The following is a 22,500-nucleotide window of genomic DNA, read 5'->3' on the forward strand; positions in this document are numbered from 1 at the left end:
GGGGGGGTGATAAACAATGCTGTAAAAAGCGTCTAAAAATACTCAAGGGGGGAAATCACCTCTCACATAATAAATGAGGTTCAATGGCCGCATTGTAAATAAATAAACAGCCCTGTGCAATCTGGAGAAAGAAGCAGGAAACTGTTTATTACCAGCAGCTATCTCGCTGACATAAGTGAGAAATATGAGTCAACACGTTTCCGGGGGAAAAAATAAAAAAAATAAAAAAAATAAAAAAAGTGCTTTGCACTGATTGCATTCTTCAACAAAAGGTGTAAAAGGCATTCCCCATTGTGCATCAAACGTTTCACATTTCCAACAGATAACAGACTTTACTGTCACATTCCAACAGATAACCGACTTTACTGTCACAATCCAACAGATAAGTGACTTTACTGTCACAATCCAACAGATAAGTGACTTTCCTGTCACAAGGACACACAAAAAAACCAACTGTAAAAATAAAAACATAGTGTTATAATGAATCTTAAGAGAGGAAGGAAGAGAACTCTGTCATTCCACATGCCGTGCACTCAGGCCATTTAAAGATGAAGAGGGGAAAGTGATGAACGAAGCAAACGTGACCAAATGATCGGTTGAAAACTAAGTCATGTTATTAAGTGATGATATTGGATGGAGGGAGGAGAATGCAGGTTAAAAGGATGATACAGTGTTAACCTCTGTACTGAGCATACACACTACAGTGAGGATGACGACCCATGGGAGGGCTTTCGGGAGGCGGGGGGAGTGGGGGGGGGGGGGTTAAAAGGTTAAAGGTTAGGAGGGTTGGGATCATTCGGGGGGTGATCCTCATCATGCCATGCAGAGCTGCATTTCGACCTAGGGGTCAATATTACCTGGATGGGCCTGAATCCTCCCTTGAGTATTGAAAGCAGGAAAGAGAGAAAAGCCAATGGGAGACTGCACTGGTGACTGTGAAGCCCCGCCCCCCCGACACAACACAGCTGTCAATCATTCACTGACACACATCAGGGGCAGGAAAGTACCAGACACAGTGGCCGGTGCCTTCCAACGTTCAGCGACTTTGACAAGATAAGAAATGATGTGTAGAACATAGGGATGGGACCACATGATGTGTAGAACATAGGGGTGGGACCACATGATGTGTAGAACATAGGGATGGGACCACATGAGGTGTAGAACATAGGGATGGGACCACATGATGTGTAGAACATAGGGATGGGACCACATGATGTGTAGAACATAGGGATGGGACCACATGATGTGTAGAACATAGGGGTGGGACCACATGATGTGTAGAACATAGGGATGGGACCACATGATGTGTAGAACATAGGGATGGGACCACCACATGTAGAAAATCTATACATCACAATTAATGGCATAAATCTGACAACAGGTAACATGAGGCAGAAACATGAATGGTGAATTAAATGGTCGTGTTCGCATGATAGAAGATCATTCTGCAGAGAGACAGACAGTCATACTTTGTTGTCATTGAGCTGTTATTTATTAGAATGTATATCGTGGTCGTATGGATTTGTGATGCTCATATCACGTGTTGTAAGATAAGCACATGGTCCCATGAAGTAGCAGAGAGAAGAAACTCCATATGGTTACTGTAGCGTAGCTGCTGCTGGCTGATAGACTGAAGGCTCACCAGCTACAGACAACATGATCAGCATGAGGCTGCTGGGAGTTTCCCACCCTGACATATATGAACTTACTACACAACACACATATCAACACACTTCTCTCTATCACACACACACACACACACAGACATATAAACACACCTCTCTCTCTCTCTCTCTCTCACACACACATACAGACATATAAACACACCTCTCTCTCTCTCTCTCTCTCTCTCTCTCTCTCTCTCTCTCTCTCTCTCTCTCTCTCTCTCTCTCTCTCTCTCTCTCTCTCTCTCTCTCTCTCTCTCTCTCTCTCTCTCTCTCTCTCTCTCTCTCTCTCTCTCTCCCCCACGGGGTGATGCCTGTATCAGGTTGTGCAGGCCTGTGCTGTGTGCCTGTCTGACCCCTCCTTGCTGTGCCAGCTTGGTGTTGTGGAGCTGGCTGTCCTCCACAGCAGTGACTTAGTGAGCCAGGCAGGGTGAGACTGACACCACGTTCCATGTTGTGGAGCGAGGTGTCCTCACACTGCTCTGTTAGCCCGTGCTGCTGATGGACCTCACACTGCTCTGTTAGCCCGTGCTGCTGATGGACCGAGGCACTGCTTTGATCAGAAAGTCCGCTTTAGGAATTAAAAAGCAAACCAATTTTACACTGGGTTTTAAAGGATTCTTTATTTTATTTATCATTTCCGGTGGGGTCATTGAAAATGACTCAGCCCATAAATGAACTATGCATACTTTCAGAGTTTCAGTTCAAAGTGAGGAAATGAAAAAATGTCATAACTGTTGAGCGAGATAGATTTGCATTTGACAGCAGAGAAATAATGAGATTAGTGATGATAGCGACGGATATCAGATGGACGCTTACTTTCACCTGATGTGACCCGATTCCAGCGAATCTCGATTCCAGAATCTAGAATCGATTCTCAATTATGTAGTTTTATATTGCAATAACACACAAAGGTAAATCTAAGACAAAAAATGACAAATGTATTAATGCTGAACTTCAAATTCAACTTCTGAAGTATTACAGTCAGGGCCTAAATTCATTTTGCAAACTAGGGGGGAATTCCCCCCTTATGTTCTTCAGATAAGATGGATTTATAGGCTGGGGGGGATCTGTAGACTTTGAGAAGGATTTATAGATTTTGGGGGAATACATTAACCAGAGTTCTTAAGTGCAAGAGGTGGTGGCACCGTGGCAGTACAGTACACAAATGACATGAACATTTGGACACGTATTCAGCCGGTATCTTGCATGTTGCATTCAGGTGCACTGTAAAAAAATATATATATATATATACTGTATATATTATACTGTATATATATTTTTTTACAATACGAAGAAGAATCGATTCTTGGGAGTTTGGAATCGATCCAGGAATCGTGGCATTAAGAATCGCGATCCTTTCAGAATCGATTCTTTGGAGCACCCCTAGTATGTAAGCATTATTAGTATAAGTAACAGTACTATAATTAGTCATATTATTATAATTAGTTTTTATAAGGCATTGTATACGTTGGTCTTCTTGAATGAGCTGGACATTATTGTTTTTGATACCAGACTCAGCCAAGAATGCCTGCTCTAGTCATTTCAAAAACAACCTACAACAGCACTGTGACCTGTCCACACGGCAGGTGAAGATGTAACGCTGAGAAAGAAAATGATGCTACTGTGTTGCTCAAAAGTGACACAAAACACAATGGAGTTCCAGGGGAAGTGAAGTGGTGAAGAGGATTAAGAGAGGGTCATTTCTGCTCTGAGGAGGAGCCACTCGTTTCTCTAGAGTGGACAAAAAGAGTTGTTCAAGCGCCAGTAACTGTCATTTCCTTTGGATCTGACCACACACACACACGCACGCACGCACACGCACACGCACACACACGTGCACACGCACGCACGCATACGCACGCACACGCACACGCACAAATATCCAAAGAAGACCGTTATAGTAGTAAGTCAAGAAAGAATTTGTTTGAAGAAAGACACATTAATGAATTAATTTTCAGACCTCTATGTACCCTTTACTGTGCGCTCGTGTGTGTGTGTGCTCGTGCGTGTGTGTGTGTGTGTGTGTGTGTGTGTGTGTGTGCGCTTGTGCATGTGTGTGTGTGTGTGTGTGTGTGTGCGCTCGTGCATGTGTGTGTGTGCGCTCGTGCATGTGTGCGCTCGTGCATGTGTGTGTGTGTGTGTGTGTGTGTGTGTGTGTGTGTGTGTGTGTGTGTGTGTGTGCGCGCTCGTGCATGTGTGTGTGTGTTTCGGGGGGGAGACAATGCTGGTTTTCTTTAACAGTATAATAGGACATTGTTTGGCTTCATCTGCTTTCCGACTCCACTTCCGTGGCGGCACAAGAGAGCCCAGCTCCAGTTTGTGACAGCCAGGGCAATGAGACATGCAGTGTGTGTGTAGTACACACACACTGGTGCCAACACACGCACGCACGCGCACACACACACACACACACACACACACACACACACACACACACACACACACCAACCTTACTATTTATAGTCCATTAAGAATGGCCAACATAGAAGCATCCAGAACGCCAGCTGACTATTTCTAGTCCCTATAGTGACACAGGGAACATGTGGGGGAGTCGCGGTGTGCAGCGTGACACAGCACGTCTGCACTTAAAGGAAGGCTTTCCCGTGGGGAATATGAAGATATATTAAATCTCACGCCCCTAAGGAATCAGTTGAAATTTTTGAAATTGGTTGTTCACAGCCTGAGCTATCAACCAAAATCCACTCTGTGTGGGGGGGGGGGGGGGGCTGGTGGAGGGGAGGGGCGGGTGCGGGGACCCGAAATCCTACACTTCCCACAATGCACTGGCCTCGCGTGGCCTTCGAGTCCACGCCCACCCCTCAGGCATTTGGCTGATATCAAACTCCAGTAGGTGGCGGTAATGCACATATATGCTTGCCAACCGCCATAAAACTCGAAGAAGAAGAAGAAGAAGGCTTTGACATAAAAACATTAGTAGAACAAGAATTAAAAAAAAAAAAGATTGCCTCCAAATTGCACCAAATTTAAACGGTAGTATGTCGGGAGATGTCTTCATAAAAAAAAATTCATGCATTCTAAAGGATGGCTTTACCGGTAATCAACCCACTTTGTATCATATACGTATAATCTCTGTAATATAAGCAGCACATGGGCAGTGTTTACCTTCTCTCTCTGTTTACCTCACGGAGAAAAATGCTCCTGCTGCTGCCTGCAGAAACTCCGCCCCCACCAGCTGCAAGTCATTAAGGCTCGTTAAGGCTCTCCATGCGATTCTCTGCGGATGTGCGCATACTTAAAAAATTTAAATAAACAATAACAGCCACCCTCGGAGCAGATTCTGTCTCTCCAGCAGAACTTCCGCAGCTCCGTTCTGACGCTTTGTGATGTAAAACATGTCAGAACGGAGCACTTTGCCAGAGGAGGAAATGAGAGATCTCCATGAGGAAACCACAGAGAGAAGGTAAACACTGTGCATGTGCTTATATTACCAAGATTATTAATGATACAAAGTGGGTTGATTACCGGTAAAACCATCCTTTAATAAACAAAATGTATTGTTATTTTTCTATATATTCTTTGGTACTGCTCATTTACATTGAAGTCAACGGCGAGAGGCTTGTGTTTTTCCCCCTAAAAAGGGGGCGAGACCATGTGCCGCCTACAAAACCACGTCGTGCCGATGTATCGTATGTGCTGGAGAACCAGAGCCTCAGTAGATGTATCGTATGTGCTGGAGAACCAGAGCCTCAGTAGATGTATCGTATGTGCTGGAGAACCAGAGCCTCAGTAGATGTATCGTATGTGCTGGAGAACCAGAGCCTCAGTAGATGTATCGTATGTGCTGGAGAACCAGAGCCTCAGTAGATGTATCGTATGTGCTGGAGAACCAGAGCCTCAGTAGATGTATCGTATGTGCTGGAGAACCAGAGCCTCAGTAGATGTATCGTATGTGCTGGAGAACCAGAGCCTCAGTAGATGTATTGTATGTGCTGGAGAACCACAGCCTCAGTAGATGTATCGTGTGTGCTGGAGAACCAGAGCCTCAGTAGATGTATCGTAGGTGCTGGAGAACCAGAGCCTCAGTAGATGTATCGTATGTGCTGGAGAACCAGAGCCTCAGTAGATGTATCATATGTGCTGGAGAACCAGAGCCTCAGTAGATGTATCGTATGTGCTGGAGAACCACAGCCTCAGTAGATGTATCGTATGTGCTGGAGAACCAGAGCCTCAGTAGATGTATCGTATGTGCTGGAGAACCAGAGCCTCAGTAGATGTATCGTATGTGCTGGAGAACCAGAGCCTCAGTAGACCAGAATGCAAGGGGGCCACAAGATATGTTGCGTTTTGAGTATGGGCCAAATCCACCATAGACACAGACGCAGTCACTAGCCATTTGGCCGGTGGACAGAAAAAGATAATTTTGAATTTTTATTTTGAGTGTCAAAGGGTGGAGTTTTCCCTTTGATGTGTTAATGATTTATTGGCATTAAAATGCTACACGTAGCACCTTAGAGGAAGGTTCATCAAGCTAATCCCAAGCTCAACACAGACAAGACTCGTGACGGTTTGGGATGCACTTTTGAACTGGAACGGAGTCAATGGAAGTTGAAAGGGGAACTAAAATACTAACATGTAAATGGCCAGAAATGTTACTCAAGCCTAGATTTACAACCAGACCACTGAGCCAACTGCATGACACAGTTCAAATGTAGGAATCTATACAGAACTGCACACATCACATTAGATTAATATCATCTTTACTGTGCAGTGTGGCTTTACAATTATATACAAATAAATGTCTCCCCACCACTACAGTATTATATTCTGCTGGTCAGGGGCCGGTTGCACCAACTGGTCTTAACTATGCCTGGTCGTAACTCCTACGTCGGTCTTAGTTAAGACCATGGACTTATGCCTGTTGCACCAACACGGCTTACGTCTGGTCTTAACTATGCTGGTCGTAGCAATGCGCGTCCATGTGAATTGCCAGGGAATGCACCCTGATTGGATGATGTTGCAAAAAATGTGCCTCGCGACCTGATTGGAGCACTGAGCCACTACGCTCTATCAGCCACTACTGTAAAACACCCTCCCTCCTCTCACCCTCCCTCGCTCCGGGGGAAAAATGGCAGCGATTGAGCCAGAAAGACAGTCTGAATTAAATTGAATGTAACGTTCCCAATTCTATGTATTACATTCTAAAAAATTAACGGCAACATTTTGGAAGGCTAAGCCACACAACTAGCTCGTTGTAATCTAACAGTATGCTTCAAAAGATGGAGAACTGGCTGTGTTACGACGACGAGGGTAAGGACTCAAAAAGGTCTCCGCGGAGACAGGCAGGCTCTACGCCTCCTCCTGACCAGGCGTAAGAGTTACGCCTGGCCGTAGTGAAAAGAAGGCTTAAGCCGTCTTGGTGCAACCGGCGTAGCTGTTAGGTCGTAAAGTTACGACCAACTTAGCTTAAGACCGGTGTAAGACCAGTTGGTGCAACCGGCCCCTGGTCTCTCTTTTCTGTGACTCCTCCTGTGTGGTTTCTCTCTTTTCTGTGTCTCTCTGCTTTCCCTAACCTGCTCCCACTTTCTCATATCTTGTCTGCCTGTTCGTTTCTCTCTCCGTTATCTTCTCTTTGTTCTTTCTCGCCATATTTATTGAGAGCGCAGCAACGCCATATTGGGGTGCTGAGGCTAGTTGAAGAGCAGATGTGCGGGCCCGTTTTGGATCAGCTGCAGCAGTGTTTTGAGCGTACATGCCGAGAGCCCTGCCAGTAAGGAGTTGCAGGAGTCAAGGTGTGATATTACCTGTGCTAGGAGGTGTGCTGCAGGCTCAGACAGGTAGGTGTCTGATCTTCCTCATGTGTTGTACGGTGCAAATCAGCATGACTCAGCAACACAACCCACATGCTCCTTTTCAAGGTCAGTTGGTCATCAATCATGAGAGCAACTTTCTGACAGCTTTTGTGGAGATGAGCTGAGTGGAATGGAGCCGGATACTGATCTGTTGTTGAACAGAGGGACTTGGCTGGCTGGTATGACAGGTTAAGCTGAAGGTGGAGTTCCTTCATCCGTGGCGAGATATCGGTGAGGCATGTCGATATCCGTGCTGAGACTTCGCAAAACTCTTAAGGTGCGTTCACACCGACCTATTAAAGTTTTTCGCTGGCATCGAGTTTACATACAAATGCCAACGAGCGATTGAGTGTATATTCGCCCAGGAGAAAAAATCGCTGGGCGTCCGAGCGACAGCGACAGAGCGAAAATTCGCTCGTCGCCTGAGATGAAATATCCCAACTCGAGCAAAATTTCGCTGGCAACAGGCGATTGCTGCTCAACGCTGATTGGCTGCCGTAACCCCGGAAGTGGCTGCAGTAAACACCGGTGTGTGAAACTAAAATCGTCCGGCTAGCCGTGGAGCAAACTCTTCGCTTGGCCGTGCTAAATGCTAGGTCACTAGCAAACAAAACCTTCCTACTGAAAGACTTGTTCACTTCCCGTGACCTGGATTTGATGCTCCTGACAGAGACTTGGCTCCATGCTGGTGAGTGTACTGTACACCGTGCTGGTGAGTGTACTGTACACTGTTCTCCATGCTGGTGAGTGTACTGTACACCGTTCTCCATGCTGGTGAGTGTACTGTACACCGTTCTCCATGCTGGTGAGTGTACTGTACACCGTTCTCCATGCTGGTGAGTGTACTGTACACCGTTCTCCATGCTGGTGAGTGTACTGTACACCGTTCTCCATGCTGGTGAGTGTACTGTACACCGTTCTCCATGCTGGTGAGTGTACTGTACACCGTTCTCCATGCTGGTGAGTGTACTGTACACCGTTCTCCATGCTGGTGAGTGTACTGTACACCGTTCTCCATGCTGGTGAGTGTACTGTACACCGTTCTCCATGCTGGTGAGTGTACTGTACACCGTTCTCCATGCTGGTGAGTGTACTGTACACCGTGCTCCATGCTGGTGAGTAGGGCTGGGTATCGAGTTTCGATACTTACTTGGCACCGAAATGGAAACATCGATACTAAGGGGTATCGAAGCCTCCCTTGTCAATCGATACCAATTTTCGATACCAAAACAAAACAGCGTCATTGAGCCTATAAGCATGCGACATGCTTGCACGCCGCGCTCTAATACGGCTGGTGATGGGCTGTCATGTAGAGGCATGCAGGAAACGTTACGCCCACTTTAGCCGGTGTGTTTGTTGTGACTGTGAGCCAGGCGTGCGGTGCGGATATAGTATACAAGAAGTTAGCCACTCAAGCTACTCCTATCCTGGAGTACCATATGGCGAAGATGATGAAAAGCAGGAAAAGAAACAGAAACAACACGGACTGGTTTCCACAGACAAGAGAAATAATTGAGAGGTGGGTCAGCTCAGCTTACCGCAAGTTAGCGGTTATCAGATCCCTCAGTCTGACAAATCCATGCATCTAGCTGTGAGTTGTAGCATTAGATCGTTTAATTAATTGCCGCCGTAACGTTAACTTATGCGCAAGCGGGCATTGTGTATTTTTAGCAACTCGTTAACAAACGCTGATGTCATGATAGTTTGTTGAATGTAAATGCGATTCATTTATATTGATTGGCTAGTCAGTGAAGTTGAGCTGTCTCGTCAGATTTGACAAGAATGACGTTCTGTTGCAGCAGTGAGCACACTGATCTGCAACGCTAGCGTTAATGTTTAATTAATTAGCGTTAACGTTATGTGCAAGCGGGCAGTTATCGCCCATGTATTTTTAGCAACTCGTTAACAAACGCTGATGTCATGATAGTTTGTTGAATATAAATGCGATTCACTTTGTGGCATATAAGGCTATATTGATAGGCTAGTCAATGCTCAACTAGTCTTCCATGCATGAAGTGGATCCATCTCATCAGTTTGGACAAGAATAGAGTTCTGTTGCATCAGTGAGCATTAAACCCTGATTTGCAACTCTCTGTTTTGCACTGAAAACTATTCCACTGATTTATTTGTTTTAGCTACATTTCTTTCCTTTGTAGTACTCCAATATTTTTTGTAGGGACGGCAATACGTTTAGAGAACTTAAAGTTATGTTAAATACAGTAGGTTTTATTTTTTTCTGCTGTAAAACTTAAGATGGGGGGAAAACTAAAGATTTGTAAAATAATTTCAATGTGTAATGCAGTTTTATTTTTGTTAAAATGGATTTTTCTAAAAATTGGTATCGAAAAAAGTATCGTTCAGGAACCGGTATCGAAATCCAAGTATCGAAACGGTATCGATATCGAAAAATTTTGAACGATACCCAGCCCTACTGGTGAGTGTACTGTACACCGTTCTCCATGCTGGTGAGTGTACTGTACACCGTTCTCCATGCTGGTGAGTGTACTGTACACCGTTCTCCATGCTGGTGAGTGTACTGTACACCGTGCTCGGAACTTCTTCCTCCCGACTGTACATTGTTCAGCTCCCCCCGGTCCAAACTAGTCTTGAGAATTGTGCCTGTTGACGAGCGATTTAAACACAGCGACAGAGCGATTCCAATTCCAATGGTGGATTCCAAAGTTGAATCGAGCGACGGGGAGAAAAATAAATATCTCGGTGTGAACACAGCTTTATTGTGTCTGCCGTTTTAGCAACTAAATGTGGGGAAAGGTCTTCAGTGTACGTGAATGAATCGTGTTTTTTTTATTAACTGCTGCTGCGTGAGTAGTGAGACAACATTCACGTTCTAGCGTCCCGCACCGCAACATCGGATAGTTTACTTTGCATTAAAAATGGAAAATACACACAGCAATCTTGTAATCGAGTGCAGTTTAATAATGCAGATTAAACTACAAAGTGCACTTTTGCAATTCAATATTACTTGCAACTTGAAGTGTGATGTTACATTTTTTCCCCCTGGCTGTCACGAGTGGAGCTGCGGCGTGCGGCGCCGGACATATTGCGCAACATACCGTGGGCACAGTATTACAGGGAAAGGCTTATGGTTGATAACTGTGGTTGCCTGAGACCGTTTCTATAGTATAGTACGGACCATATATTCATATTTGGCTTATTGACCAGCTAGAGGGCTAGCTGACCATGCTTATTGTCCGTCTTAGCTTAGATTTGCATTTTATTCTTCTTCTTCTATTCTTTTACTTTGTGTTTTTGTATTTTAATGATTGCGTGTCATGTAATAGTATATGTTGTCTTAGCTGTCGTCTAGGCGGCAGCTAACGGGGATCCTTTTAATAAACAACAATAAACAATACCTCGGTACACCATAAAACGGTATATCATAAAGCAACAGAGAGAGGGCGTGAACCGCGTCACCTTACCCACCTATTGAAACTATTGCACCAAACGCTACAGCCTTCAATTCAAAACGAATAGAGAATAGACACCAACTCTGGGAGTAAAAAGGTATTGGAGCCGTTACTTTGATACCACAGCACTATACCAGGACTGGAATAATTGCATTCAATACTAATGCTGCGTACAAGACTCCTAACAATCCCCTTTCTTGCTCAAATGCCATCATGCCCAGAGAAACGTCCCATCTTCTCTTATTAGCAATAACAGTTTGTAGAAAGGCAGCTGAAGACATGAGAACATAAGGCAAAGGCTTGGAATTAAAATGTCCTCATAAGCACTGGGACGCATCCTGTGCCAACATGGTTACTCGTTCCGCCGACAGCCCGAGCACAGGGCACCTGCACATTTCCACTTCAATTTAAGTCTGAGAAAAACTACCGGTATAAAGGCCTATTGAAGGCTTGGTAGAATGAACTTTAAAGTCCCTGGAAACCAAAATCCACAAAAACGTTCTAACTATGTTATTTAGGGTCTTATGTTAGTAATTGTGTGCCTCCGAAATTATTATACATTACTTTCAACCCAAAGCCTTAAAATCGACAGTTTTCTACAAGATTCTACAAGGTACTTCCTCATTGAAGAGAGCAGTGCGCGAGGTGCTAAAATGCAGGAGCTTATGACGTCATAAGCTCTATATAACCTTTGTACACGCGCGCAACCCGCAGTCCCGCACATTCTGCCTCCATCTCTCTTACAGAGTTCTAGTGGTCCCACACCTTTTTGCAGCTAGCTAACTACGCATTGCGTCAACACAAAGGCTCTTTTAAGAACCAACATGTATCTATCTATCTATCTGTCTATCTGTCTATCTGCGACTTTATCGCTTAGACTCGTCGGCGGTGTGTAGAAACCTTGAGAGGGAGAGCTCTCTCCTCTGCCTGCGAGTGCACAGCGCTGCTGTGTGTGTGTCAGTGTGTGTGTGTGCGCGCGTGCAGACAGATAGACAGATAGACAGATGACCGTCAGTCAGTACGCTATGCGCGGAGCAACGTGCGAACACACACACACACACACACACACACACACACAAAATCTCTATTTCCTTCTCTCTCTCTCCTCTCTCCCTCTCGGAGGAGAGGAGAGAGGTCTGAGAGAGGGGCATTTCCCTGCTGCAGACGGGACACACCCACACAGTCCGCAAGGGAGAAAATACACTCTAAAATATAATTGATTCTCATGACTTTTGCCATGACTGTCAAACCTAAATTTATATACTTTGCGATGTTCATCATCGTTCAAATTTGGCTGGTGGCTTATTAACATAGATTCCTGTGATGTGATGAACTCAAAATGCTAAATAATAATAAAATATTTCTGGTTTCCAGGGACTTTAAGATTAATTTTGCCATAAAGGTTAGCATGAAAAGTAGAAAGAAAAAAATAATACACGCCCATCAGAAAACAGCTCTGCATGACCAGCTGATAGCTTGCGCGCACACAAAAAAGCAGCACACTGACAATAAAACGACTAATTAATCCATTAAAGGCTGTAATTAAATGTATGCGACATATTTTAAGGCCCTCAAAAGAGCCAAAGTGAACGTCACTTCCTGCTTCAGCACTGTTTTCATCAGAGAACAGAACAGAGATTTTCATCCGCCATTTATTTTCCCATCGACATTTCGTAAAATGCTTATAAAAATAGTTTTACTGGTTCAAACGAAATGGTACAGATATATTTACAAACAGGAGAGATCGCATAACATTTCACTCGGGCCCAAACGTTAAAAAAATGCGGGTTTGAAGAAAATATTTATTCGATTTCTTTTTAAGTTTTGGTCCGAGTGAAATGTTCTATGGTCTCTCCCGATTATAGCATTAGCTGAACGTTTGGTTCGAACCAGTAAAACTATTTTTATAAGCATTTTACGAAATGTCTATGGGAAAATAAATGGCGGATGAAAATCTCTGGTACAGTGCTGAAGCAGGAAGTCACTTTGCCTCTCTATGTTGTCTTTAAGAAAGTGCAGACACTACAAGCATCCCTTTGCCAGCAGGGAGCAGGAAACGGCTCTGATGAAGATGATGTCAGAGAAGCAGCAGAAAACTGCTCTGATGAAGATGATGTCATAGAGGGAGCAGGAAAGTGCTCTGATGAAGATGATGTCAGAGAGGGAGCAGCAGGGTGTGCAGCAGGGGTAAATTACCTGATGGTGGGTTGGTCGAGGGCCCGTGGCAAACTGGTGGGGGAGGGAGGAGAGATCCCGCAGGGAGATTGAAGCAGCGATGGAAAAGGAGGGAGGCAGAAGAGAAAGGACACAAGAGAGAGAGACACAAACAAAGATAAGATGAGCAATGACAGACAAGACGCTCGCCAATACAACACAATCCAAAAGCACAGACAGGAACAAAGCTTTAAAGAGCGTGGTGCAGGTAAAAAAAATAATTTACAGTTAGGACTCAAGATTCTTATGAAAATACCCCAAAAAACTAAAACTAAATTAAAACATGCCCCCAGGGTGGAAATATGGAGGAAAAGGTGGCATTATAAGGCACATGTTAAAAAACAAAAGCCATCTGTGCAAATAACACCTGTGATGACACTTGGGCTACTGTACTTACTGTAATAATAATAATATACAGTCAATGTGTACAGCAGAGAACTTTCCAAAACACCAGACGTACGATAATTATCGTATTTGTACGATAATTTACCACCAAAACCAATAGCATTTTGACCCTCTGGTACGATAATTCGACATTGCCCAGGATGCAATTCGACATTGACGTGAGGAGAAGAAGAAAACTCCGCTCCATTTCCCCCCCAAAGGCAACCGTTTACTTTCTGTTTAGTTTGGGCTCTATATGGTTAATAATATATGGTCAGACTTACTCGAAAAAGAGATCTTGGATCTCAAGTAATTTTCCTGGTAAAATAAAGGTGAAATAAATAAATAAAAATATGGCACTTGATAGTTTCAGTAGTCAAACCTAACCGAGTAGTAAAACTAGTTGAACCCCAATATGCAATCGGGGTTTTTCAAAATAACGCCTATTTGCAAATATAATTTTGGAGAGCCACAGCAAGGCACAGCGGACCGACCATCTCAGCTGGTGTAAACCGGCTGCACAATGGTATCAGGTGGATAACTTTATCGTCAGAGTGGCACTCTGGAGCTCAGGAGGAGAGCAGTTCCAGCTACAGAGTGGAGGTGGAGGTGCAGCTGCAGCGAACGACCTCTCGACGAACGAACAGACCGGGACAGATGCTGGGCGTACGGAGGTAATGATCCACATTAATTGTTTATCGAGTATTAAAAATGGTCACAGGTGTTATTGCTAGATTTGAGGGTTTTTATGTGCGCGTGCCAAATGCTTCACAAAAACCAGCCTACATGCAGCTGTGTGTGTGTGGGGGAAAAAAACAAACAACAAAAGAGAATCCTAATTGCTAGATAAAAGTCCCACATGTTAATGCAAAGTGGTGTCTAACCTGCATCGTGCTCTTTAAAGACGTAAGATGACGCAGCACTCAGACCTGGGTCAAAGTGTTTTATAAAGTGTATAATAGCTTCATGTTTTCATTTTAACCGGATTAGAGTAGCAGACGGGTGGGGTTTTCGTTTACCGCGTCAGGACAATGTAGATAATGTCAGACTAAGTTGCCTAACACAGAAAAGTAGACCGACTGCATGCTGTGAGGGACCGTATATTATACTGGATTTCAAATCCTTCCCTGTGATTGTCTAAGAGCTTCATTGCATTCACTATATCGCCCTGGATGGACAAACCATTGGAAGGAAAGAGTTCAAAGCAAACTAAGATTTATGCGCGAATACTATTTGGCCGAGTTCCCTTCGTGTCCTGATGACAAGGAAGGGGCTGGGCAGGAAATGCTTACAAGGCCTATATGGGCACATCATGTGCCTGCAAAGTGCAGATCATTTACTTATTTATTACGGGGTCATAAACAAGACCACAATAAGGAAATACAGCCAACAGTGAAATGCATCAGTGCCAAAAGCCCCTACTGAGATCAGCCAACAGTTAAGCAGCTCTGTGTGGCTTTGCAATATGAGAGCTCTCCATCTCTGACTCAACGACATGGTGATCCTCCATAGCTATTGCAGTGGAAGCCAATCTGTTTGGATTGTCTGACGCAGACGTGCTATTCACCTTATTCACCACGCCCACTTTTTCTCTCTTCCGCGTTCAACGCAAACGTATTTGTTCTTCCGGTTCAGCGCTAGTTGCCTTCTGTGGCTTCTGTGGTTAGCCACTAGTTAGTTATGTTACATGGCAGTAAAATGCCACTGAATGACCAAATTGATAATAAATTTTAACCATTTCGAGTAACACTGTTTCCATACGGATCAACAGCGTTAGTTTGTTGTTTATAACGTGGCTATATTCATAACGTTTCTATCTCGGATGCGTTATTTCGAATCGCACATAGGTTACGCTAGTGGGTTTCAGGACGCAACAGCCTCGACTCCACTAACGTCATCTTAAGAGCACAATATTCCTGGAATGCAAGTTTAACTAAACAGTTACATGTCCTCTGCATTCTATATAAAATTAAGATATTACGGGATGTTTTATTTTGTATGTTACATACGTATTGGCCAAGATATGTTAGTTTATGGGGGAGTAATTTTGACACTTTAGGAGCGGAGTGTGCATTTGCCTGCGGGGTTTTTGGCAAGTCAAAACGGAAATACTATTACGAAATGACGTAATGCGGAAGCGTCCATGTGTGGGCAAAGAATAAGGTGAATAAAGTTAGTCGACACCCGGCCCGGGGGAAGCAGACGTGCTATAAAGTTAGTCGACACCCGGCCCGGGGGGGAAGGGGCGCAGGAGGAGAGGCACTCTTACCGGGCGACTCTGTGGCTGTGCATTCATTGGCTGTGTCTGGGGAGAATACACTAGAGGGGCGGAGCCAGCATTCTGTCCAGGGTTGTATGGAGACTGTCCAAGGGAGAAATGGAAAAGAGGGAGAGAGAGTTGGAAGGGCGGTTATATAGAAACCTGGAGATGTACAGCCATCACTCATTGGTCATTTCATATACACATTTCACACTTTCACAGGCCAACTTTAATATCCCTCTACACACAATGCACTAAACAACATACAAGTGTGATGATGTTGGACGAACGATGTTGTTTGTCCAATCAGGGCCGCCTGGGCCATCTGCAGCATCTGAAGCGTTGGAAAAAGTTGGCGGCTCGTTTCAAACTTTCTAATTTACTACGAAAATGGCTCCGCGAAATGTGTTTCTGAAAACATTTGATGACGACAATTAACCCTGCAGTTGCTGAATTTGCCTTTGTTTTGGATTTACAACAGTTAGTTTCAAAGATCGTACCTTATATGAGTTTAAAAGATCGTACCGTATATGAGTTTAAAAGATCGTACCTTATATGAGTTTAAAAGATCGTACCGTATATGAGTTTAAAAGATCGTACCGTATATGAGTTTAAAAGATCGTACCGTATATGAGTTTAAAAGATCGTACCGTATATGAGTTTAAAAGATCGTACCGTATATGAGTTTAAAAGATCGTACCGTATATGAGTTTAAAAGATCGTACCGTATATGAGTTTAAAAGATCGTACCGTATATGAGTTTAAAAGATCGTACCGTATATGAGTTTAAAAGATCGTACCGTATATGAGTTTAAAAGATCGTACCGTATATGAAATCGTACCGTATATGAGTTAGGGCTGCACAATTAATCGTATTTTTATCGTTATCGCAATATGAACATGCGCAATAAACACATCGCAAAGACTGCCTGAAACGCAATAAATAACAAAAGTGGTTTTATTTACATGCGTCATGCATTCCCACTCAGCATCTGATCATTTTGTCTTGTGTTGTAAATCCAGCGTACACCTTTCCCTTGCAACAGTGTGCTCCACCCCTCTGCCAAAGCCCAAACACGCTGTGTGTAGTTTCAGCTAGAGTCAGTGTGTATTTCATTTCTTTATTCAGTGGGCATAGGCTATGTTTGGGGTCTATAGACGGTTTTCACCAGAGCGCAACCCCACAGCACTTCCTTTTTCTCAGCATTCGGCAAACTGCAGAAATATTCACTCGACATCGTTACTTTTGTTTTCGCCGCTCAGCTGTATAGACGGTTTTCACGGAATGGTCAGTCCTGCACTTGAATGTTTTTTTTTCTTTTATGTCCATAGCAAACACTGCAACAGGAAGTGAGCGGGGGTTCAATTTAGAATGTTTTTGTTGTCAAGTTAAAACCGTCTATATTAGCATTATTAAAGCAGAAAGACATAGGAACTGTATAGCTAATATGCATGCTTTAATATCTGTTTATTTATCGCAAGTCGTATCGTCATCGCTATATTGAACAATGTTATCGCACATCGCAGATTTTCCTCATATCTATATACCGGTACTCATATGCAGGCCCAATATGAGTTTAAAAGATCGTACCGTATTATGAGTTTCGGGAGGTGAAGAGTCTGGCTGCACGCACCTCAGTTGCATCAAGTAGACTCGAGCTCAACTTTATGCAAATGAGGAGCGACTGCGCCGATTATTTTCATTATCGATTCGTCCGTCGATTATTTTCTCGACTAATCAATTAGTCGGTTGGTTTATAAAATGTCACAAAATGGTGAAAAATGTCGATCACTTTTCCCCCAAAGCCCGTCGACGATGACGTCCCCAAATGTCTTCATCTGTCCTGACCAACAGTGCACAACCCAAACATCATCAGCACCTGCATACATCTCACCTCAATCCCCTGTTTGGTCCAAGATAGCTACATCATAATACATGACCAGATGGAGCAGGTCTGATCTATTATTGCTGACCAGACTGCAATTATAAATCAATTTATTAATGGCTCTGATTATAACTGGCTGGATTCAATGATACGGCCTGTCAGAGTTATGGCTGTCAATCTTCCTCTATAATCCAATTTGATTTTCAGTGCTTTATCATTTGATTGTGTGTGCTCTGTCTCCAGACAGCGCGCTGTCAATCTCTCTCCTCTCATCACGCACACGCAGAAAGACAGGGAAATACCAAGGTAACATATTTTCAATGGCTTCTGTGTGCTTTAGACTTGTGCAGAATCATTTTATTTTGAAAATCCGACTGGAAGTGTATTGTATTGTTCTTTATCGCTAGCGGCACACAGGAGTGCAGAGATCCAGCCTCAAATTCTCCGGTCTAACATTAGCAAGCTAGCTGGCTGGTGCGACCTGAGTCACAAACACAAACCAAGCTACAGCTTCAGCAGACCAGAGTTCTGGCTAGCGTTAGCTGGCTGGCATCATGCATGAGAAGGACATCGCTCATGAGATCAATGTGATTGAGACCACTCACCTATATTCAGACTCAGAATAGTTACTCACATGTGACAAAAGGATTTGTTTTCACACGCTGGTTAGATGGTTAGATAAAATAAACATAATAATAATATAATAATCACATTTTATTAATATTTATTGAAATCAAATTATATTCGAATCTCGAAATGCATTCCAACAGCCCTAGTCAGAGTTAGGTAAATATCCTTAAGCCAAACTAGGACTTGACTGTATGCTGCAATGCCTTGCAGTTTGCCCCAGTGATTCATACTAGTCATATTCTAGCCTATATTATTATTATTATTAGCTGGCACACATGATGACAACGATGAAGCTAGAGAGGCTGTGTTTTTGCGATCATACCAACAACACGTCACGTTCTTCAAACCCCGTCTGTTTCTTTTACACCATCACAAGAATTATTTTTTTTATAACGGTTAACGGTTTAAAACCCAACGTCTCAAAAGGTCATAAACAAGGAGATTGCGAATTTGCGATCCCATTCACGTAAATGTCGGCCAAAATGAAAGTTTTCCCACTTGGGGCCGATGTGTGTTGAGCCGCTACACAGTGACGTGAAGACCCTTCCTGCTTTGATCCTTTCCTGGGTCGCTGATGTCTTGCAGAATGTTCGTGAAGATGGATGCATTTTACTTTGACTGTGGGCGGCAGTGCACAGGAACAGTCAGTGCACAGGAACAGTCAGTGCACAGTAACAGTCAGTGCACAGGAACAGTCAGTGCACAGGAACAGGCAGTGCACAGGAACAGTTGCATTACAGCTTGAACAGTTTTATTTGGACATTTACCTCAATTTCATGGAAACAATACCCTCATGCACACATGGCTCGCTGTTGTGTTAGGAACACAGCAAAATAGAAAACGGATGAATGAACAGAAATAAACTGACAGAAGAAAAGACAAACAATATTCACCTTATCATTTGCCCATATCAGGACGATTCTGCATTACCGTTGTAATCGTTAAGTAGATTACTCCCACCTTAATCATTTTTAGATTTCATTTTAGATTAGTTTTTAAGCTAAAAAACAAACCGTTATGAAATTTTAATATTTTTTCCGGTGAGAACGTAACATTCCAAATATGTGACCAGTTTATCAGAATAACGAGCAGCGAGGACCGACAGCGCTGGCTGTGTGACCAGTCGGACTAGCTAGCGTTGGTATCTGTCAAACCCTACCTACTGTGCTGGCAGTGAGAAAACACCGTCGACGTGCTTTTGTAACTAACGTTAAATGCCGACCGGGTAACAGCCATCGGCTCCTCGCAGCAGTAACGCTCTGAGCATGTCACTGAAGTTGGCCGCAGTGTAGCTGCTGAATGTTGACAAACTTCATTCATAGTTTAGAGTTTATCGATGTTTACCGTAGGGCTGCACGATTAATCATATTTTCATCGTCATCGCGATATGAAAATGCACGATGAACACATCGCAAAAGTCACGTGTTATCGCAATAAAAAATAAATAAATAAATAAAATTTTACCGGCTGAATAAGTGTCCAAATGTTCATGTCATTCTGGCCAATACTCCACTTCTGTTATATCATTTCAGTCTGGAATATGGAATATATTTCAATAATCGTTATGACTAAAAGGCTAAAAGTAATCTCATGTGTAAGAAATTACTGTTCTACATTGAAGTAAAAATGTAAATAATTAACTTGTTGGTTTTGGATTTTTTTTTTAGCTTCAAGAGTGCATTTTTGTTCGCATGACCCTCAACACAGGCTTTGAGAATCCCGTGCTACTTACTGATACGTATGCTTAAATTAACACACTCATATTGCAAAATGAATTTAGGCCCTAACTGTAATACTTCAGAAGTTGAATTTGAAGTTCAGCATTAATACATTTGTCATTTTTTGTCTTAGATTTACCTTTGTGTGTTATTGCAATATAAAACTACTGTACATCATTGAGAATCGATTCTAGATTCTGGAATCGAGAATCGTTGGAATCGAGAATCGATTCTGGAATCGGATCGTGACCCCAGGAATCGGAATCGGATCGGATCGTGCCTTAGCCGGATCGGAGCATCCCTACCCATTAATATTTTTGTTTATAGCATTTTTATTTATTTATCGCAGGTCATATCGTCATCGCAATATTGAACAGTGTTATCGCACATCACAGCTTTTCCTCATATCGTGCAGCCCTAGTTTTGAACCGGAAGAACAAATACAATTGCGTCTGACACGGAAGAGAAAAAGTGGGCGTGGCAACACAAGGTGAATAGGGTAATGAAAGGCAGGCAGACAGACGGACAGATGAATGGTGAGGAGAGGATGAAGGAGGATAGACTCACCACTGCGCCTGCCTCCCAGCCCTTAGGAGGGTAGCGATACGGGGAAGCTGTGGGTAGTGATACCTGAGAGAGCGCCGGCGAGTGAGCATGACCGGGCGGGGTGCCCGCCAAGCTAGGGTGTCCCTTTGAGATGTCGTGAGCCGTGTACGGAGGCCCAGCGTGCCTGGGCTGTACCTGCAGCAACAACAAGTGCGGAGGTTAGAGAGAGTGTATGAGGAAAGAGACAAGAGTCAGACTGACACACACTGACACACACACAGGCACACAGACACAGACACAGACACACACACACACACACACAGAGTGATGTCATTTCCTGAAATTTCCAGACTGTAAACTGCTGTTTTTATTTGCCTTTACCCACTTAGTCATTATATCCACATTTATTTATTATTTTAAATTGAAAACTTTTATTTGGTTTTCATCAACAATACAATACAATATGATGATTATTTATCCAAAATCTCATTGTGTCAATATTTTGTAGGCTAATTTATTTTATATCATTTAATCTTTCGTTTACATGATATATTGTGCAGCTGCGTATTTTAAAACAGAGACAGAAACCTCGTCTTGTTTTAATAAAAGTGCCGGTGACATCCAACATGTGGTTTTGACTTACAACTGAACATTCATACTTCAACTTCAGAGAAAATACCAAGATATACATTGTGTATAAAAATAGAGAAATAGGATTTTTGGTCCATATGGCCCAGCCCTAACACACAGTCACACACAGTCACACACACACACACACACACACACACACACACACACACACACAGATGAGCAGAGGAGAACAGCAGTGGCAGGATTCCACAGGTCATTAGTCTTTCCCTCCTGTTGAGGAATGTCAATGAAGTGCTGGAGCTGAGGGGATTAGCGGGCTGTATGTGTACGTGTGTGTGTGTGTGTGTGTGTGTGTGTGTGTGTGTGTGTGTGTGTGTGTGTGTGTGTGTGTGTGTGTGTGCAGGGGTGAAGCCCTGTGTGTGCATGTGTGCTGCAGCCTGCTGGGCCGGGCCCGGGCCCGGGCTGAGACCCGGGCCTTGGCCTCTCCTGCAGCCTGCTGAGCCAAACCATGCTGGGAAAAGGAAGGATGTCTGGGGCTGCTGCCTCACACTGCAAAAACTGGGTCAAACAAGCGTATTAAAACCCCCACTCGTCTGTGATAGATTGAGTGTGCCTGGCACAATGGAATCAATGGAGTCACGCTAAACGAGCCTTGTCGATACGGTTAACGGGCCTACAGAGAGAGGGCTCAGGGCTCTGGCACCGACAGAGAGGAGGCACTCAGACTATTTGCCTCAACTCTCAGCAGACCTGCCTGGCAGTGCACACTGAGGATGAGATGCTGCAGACCTGCCTGGTAGTGCACACTGAGGATGAGATGCTGCAGACCTGCCTGGTAGTGCACACTGAGGATGAGATGATGCAGCAGACCTGCCTGGTAGTGCACACTGAGGATGAGATGATGCAGCAGACCTGCCTGGTAGTGCACACTGAGGATGAGATGCTGCAGCAGACCTGCCTGGCAGTGCACACTGAGGATGAGATGATGCAGCAGACCTGCCTGGTAGTGCACACTGAGGATGAGATGATGCTGCAGACCTGCCTGGTAGTGCACACTGAGGATGAGATGCTGCAGCAGACCTGCCTGGTAGTGCACACTGAGGATGAGATGATGCAGCAGACCTGCCTGGTAGTGCACACTGAGGATGAGATGATGCAGCAGACCTGCCTGGCAGTGCACACTGAGGATGAGATGATGCAGCAGACCTGCCTGGTAGTGCACACTGAGGATGAGATGATGCAGACCTGCCTGGCAGTGCACACTGAGGATGAGATGCTGCAGACCTGCCTGGTAGTGCACACTGAGGATGAGATGATGCAGCAGACCTGCCTGGTAGTGCACACTGAGGATGAGATGATGCAGCAG

General features: G+C 44.0%; 1 protein-coding gene across 3 annotated transcripts in view; it reads right to left on the minus strand.

Annotated features, from left to right (window-relative positions):
• The window catches only part of eif4g3a (eukaryotic translation initiation factor 4 gamma, 3a), a 152,281-nt gene that overhangs the window by 87,367 nt on the left and 42,414 nt on the right, over positions 1–22,500 (minus strand). For 2 of the 3 annotated variants that reach the window (XM_083662047.1, XM_083662046.1), the window contains exons 3-5: positions 20,565–20,738; positions 15,773–15,865; positions 13,102–13,134 (exon numbers count right to left, since the gene is read on the minus strand). In XM_083662047.1, coding sequence (XP_083518173.1) covers positions 13,102–13,134; positions 15,773–15,865; positions 20,565–20,738 — 300 coding nt within the window. The remainder of the gene's footprint in view (positions 1–13,101; positions 13,135–15,772; positions 15,866–20,564; positions 20,739–22,500) is intronic. The other variant, XM_083662048.1, reaches the window with a different exon arrangement.

The sequence above is a fragment of the Poromitra crassiceps genome, assembly GCF_964638095.1.
Source record: "Poromitra crassiceps genome assembly, chromosome: 27".
Classification (NCBI taxonomy): domain Eukaryota; kingdom Metazoa; phylum Chordata; class Actinopteri; order Beryciformes; family Melamphaidae; genus Poromitra; species Poromitra crassiceps.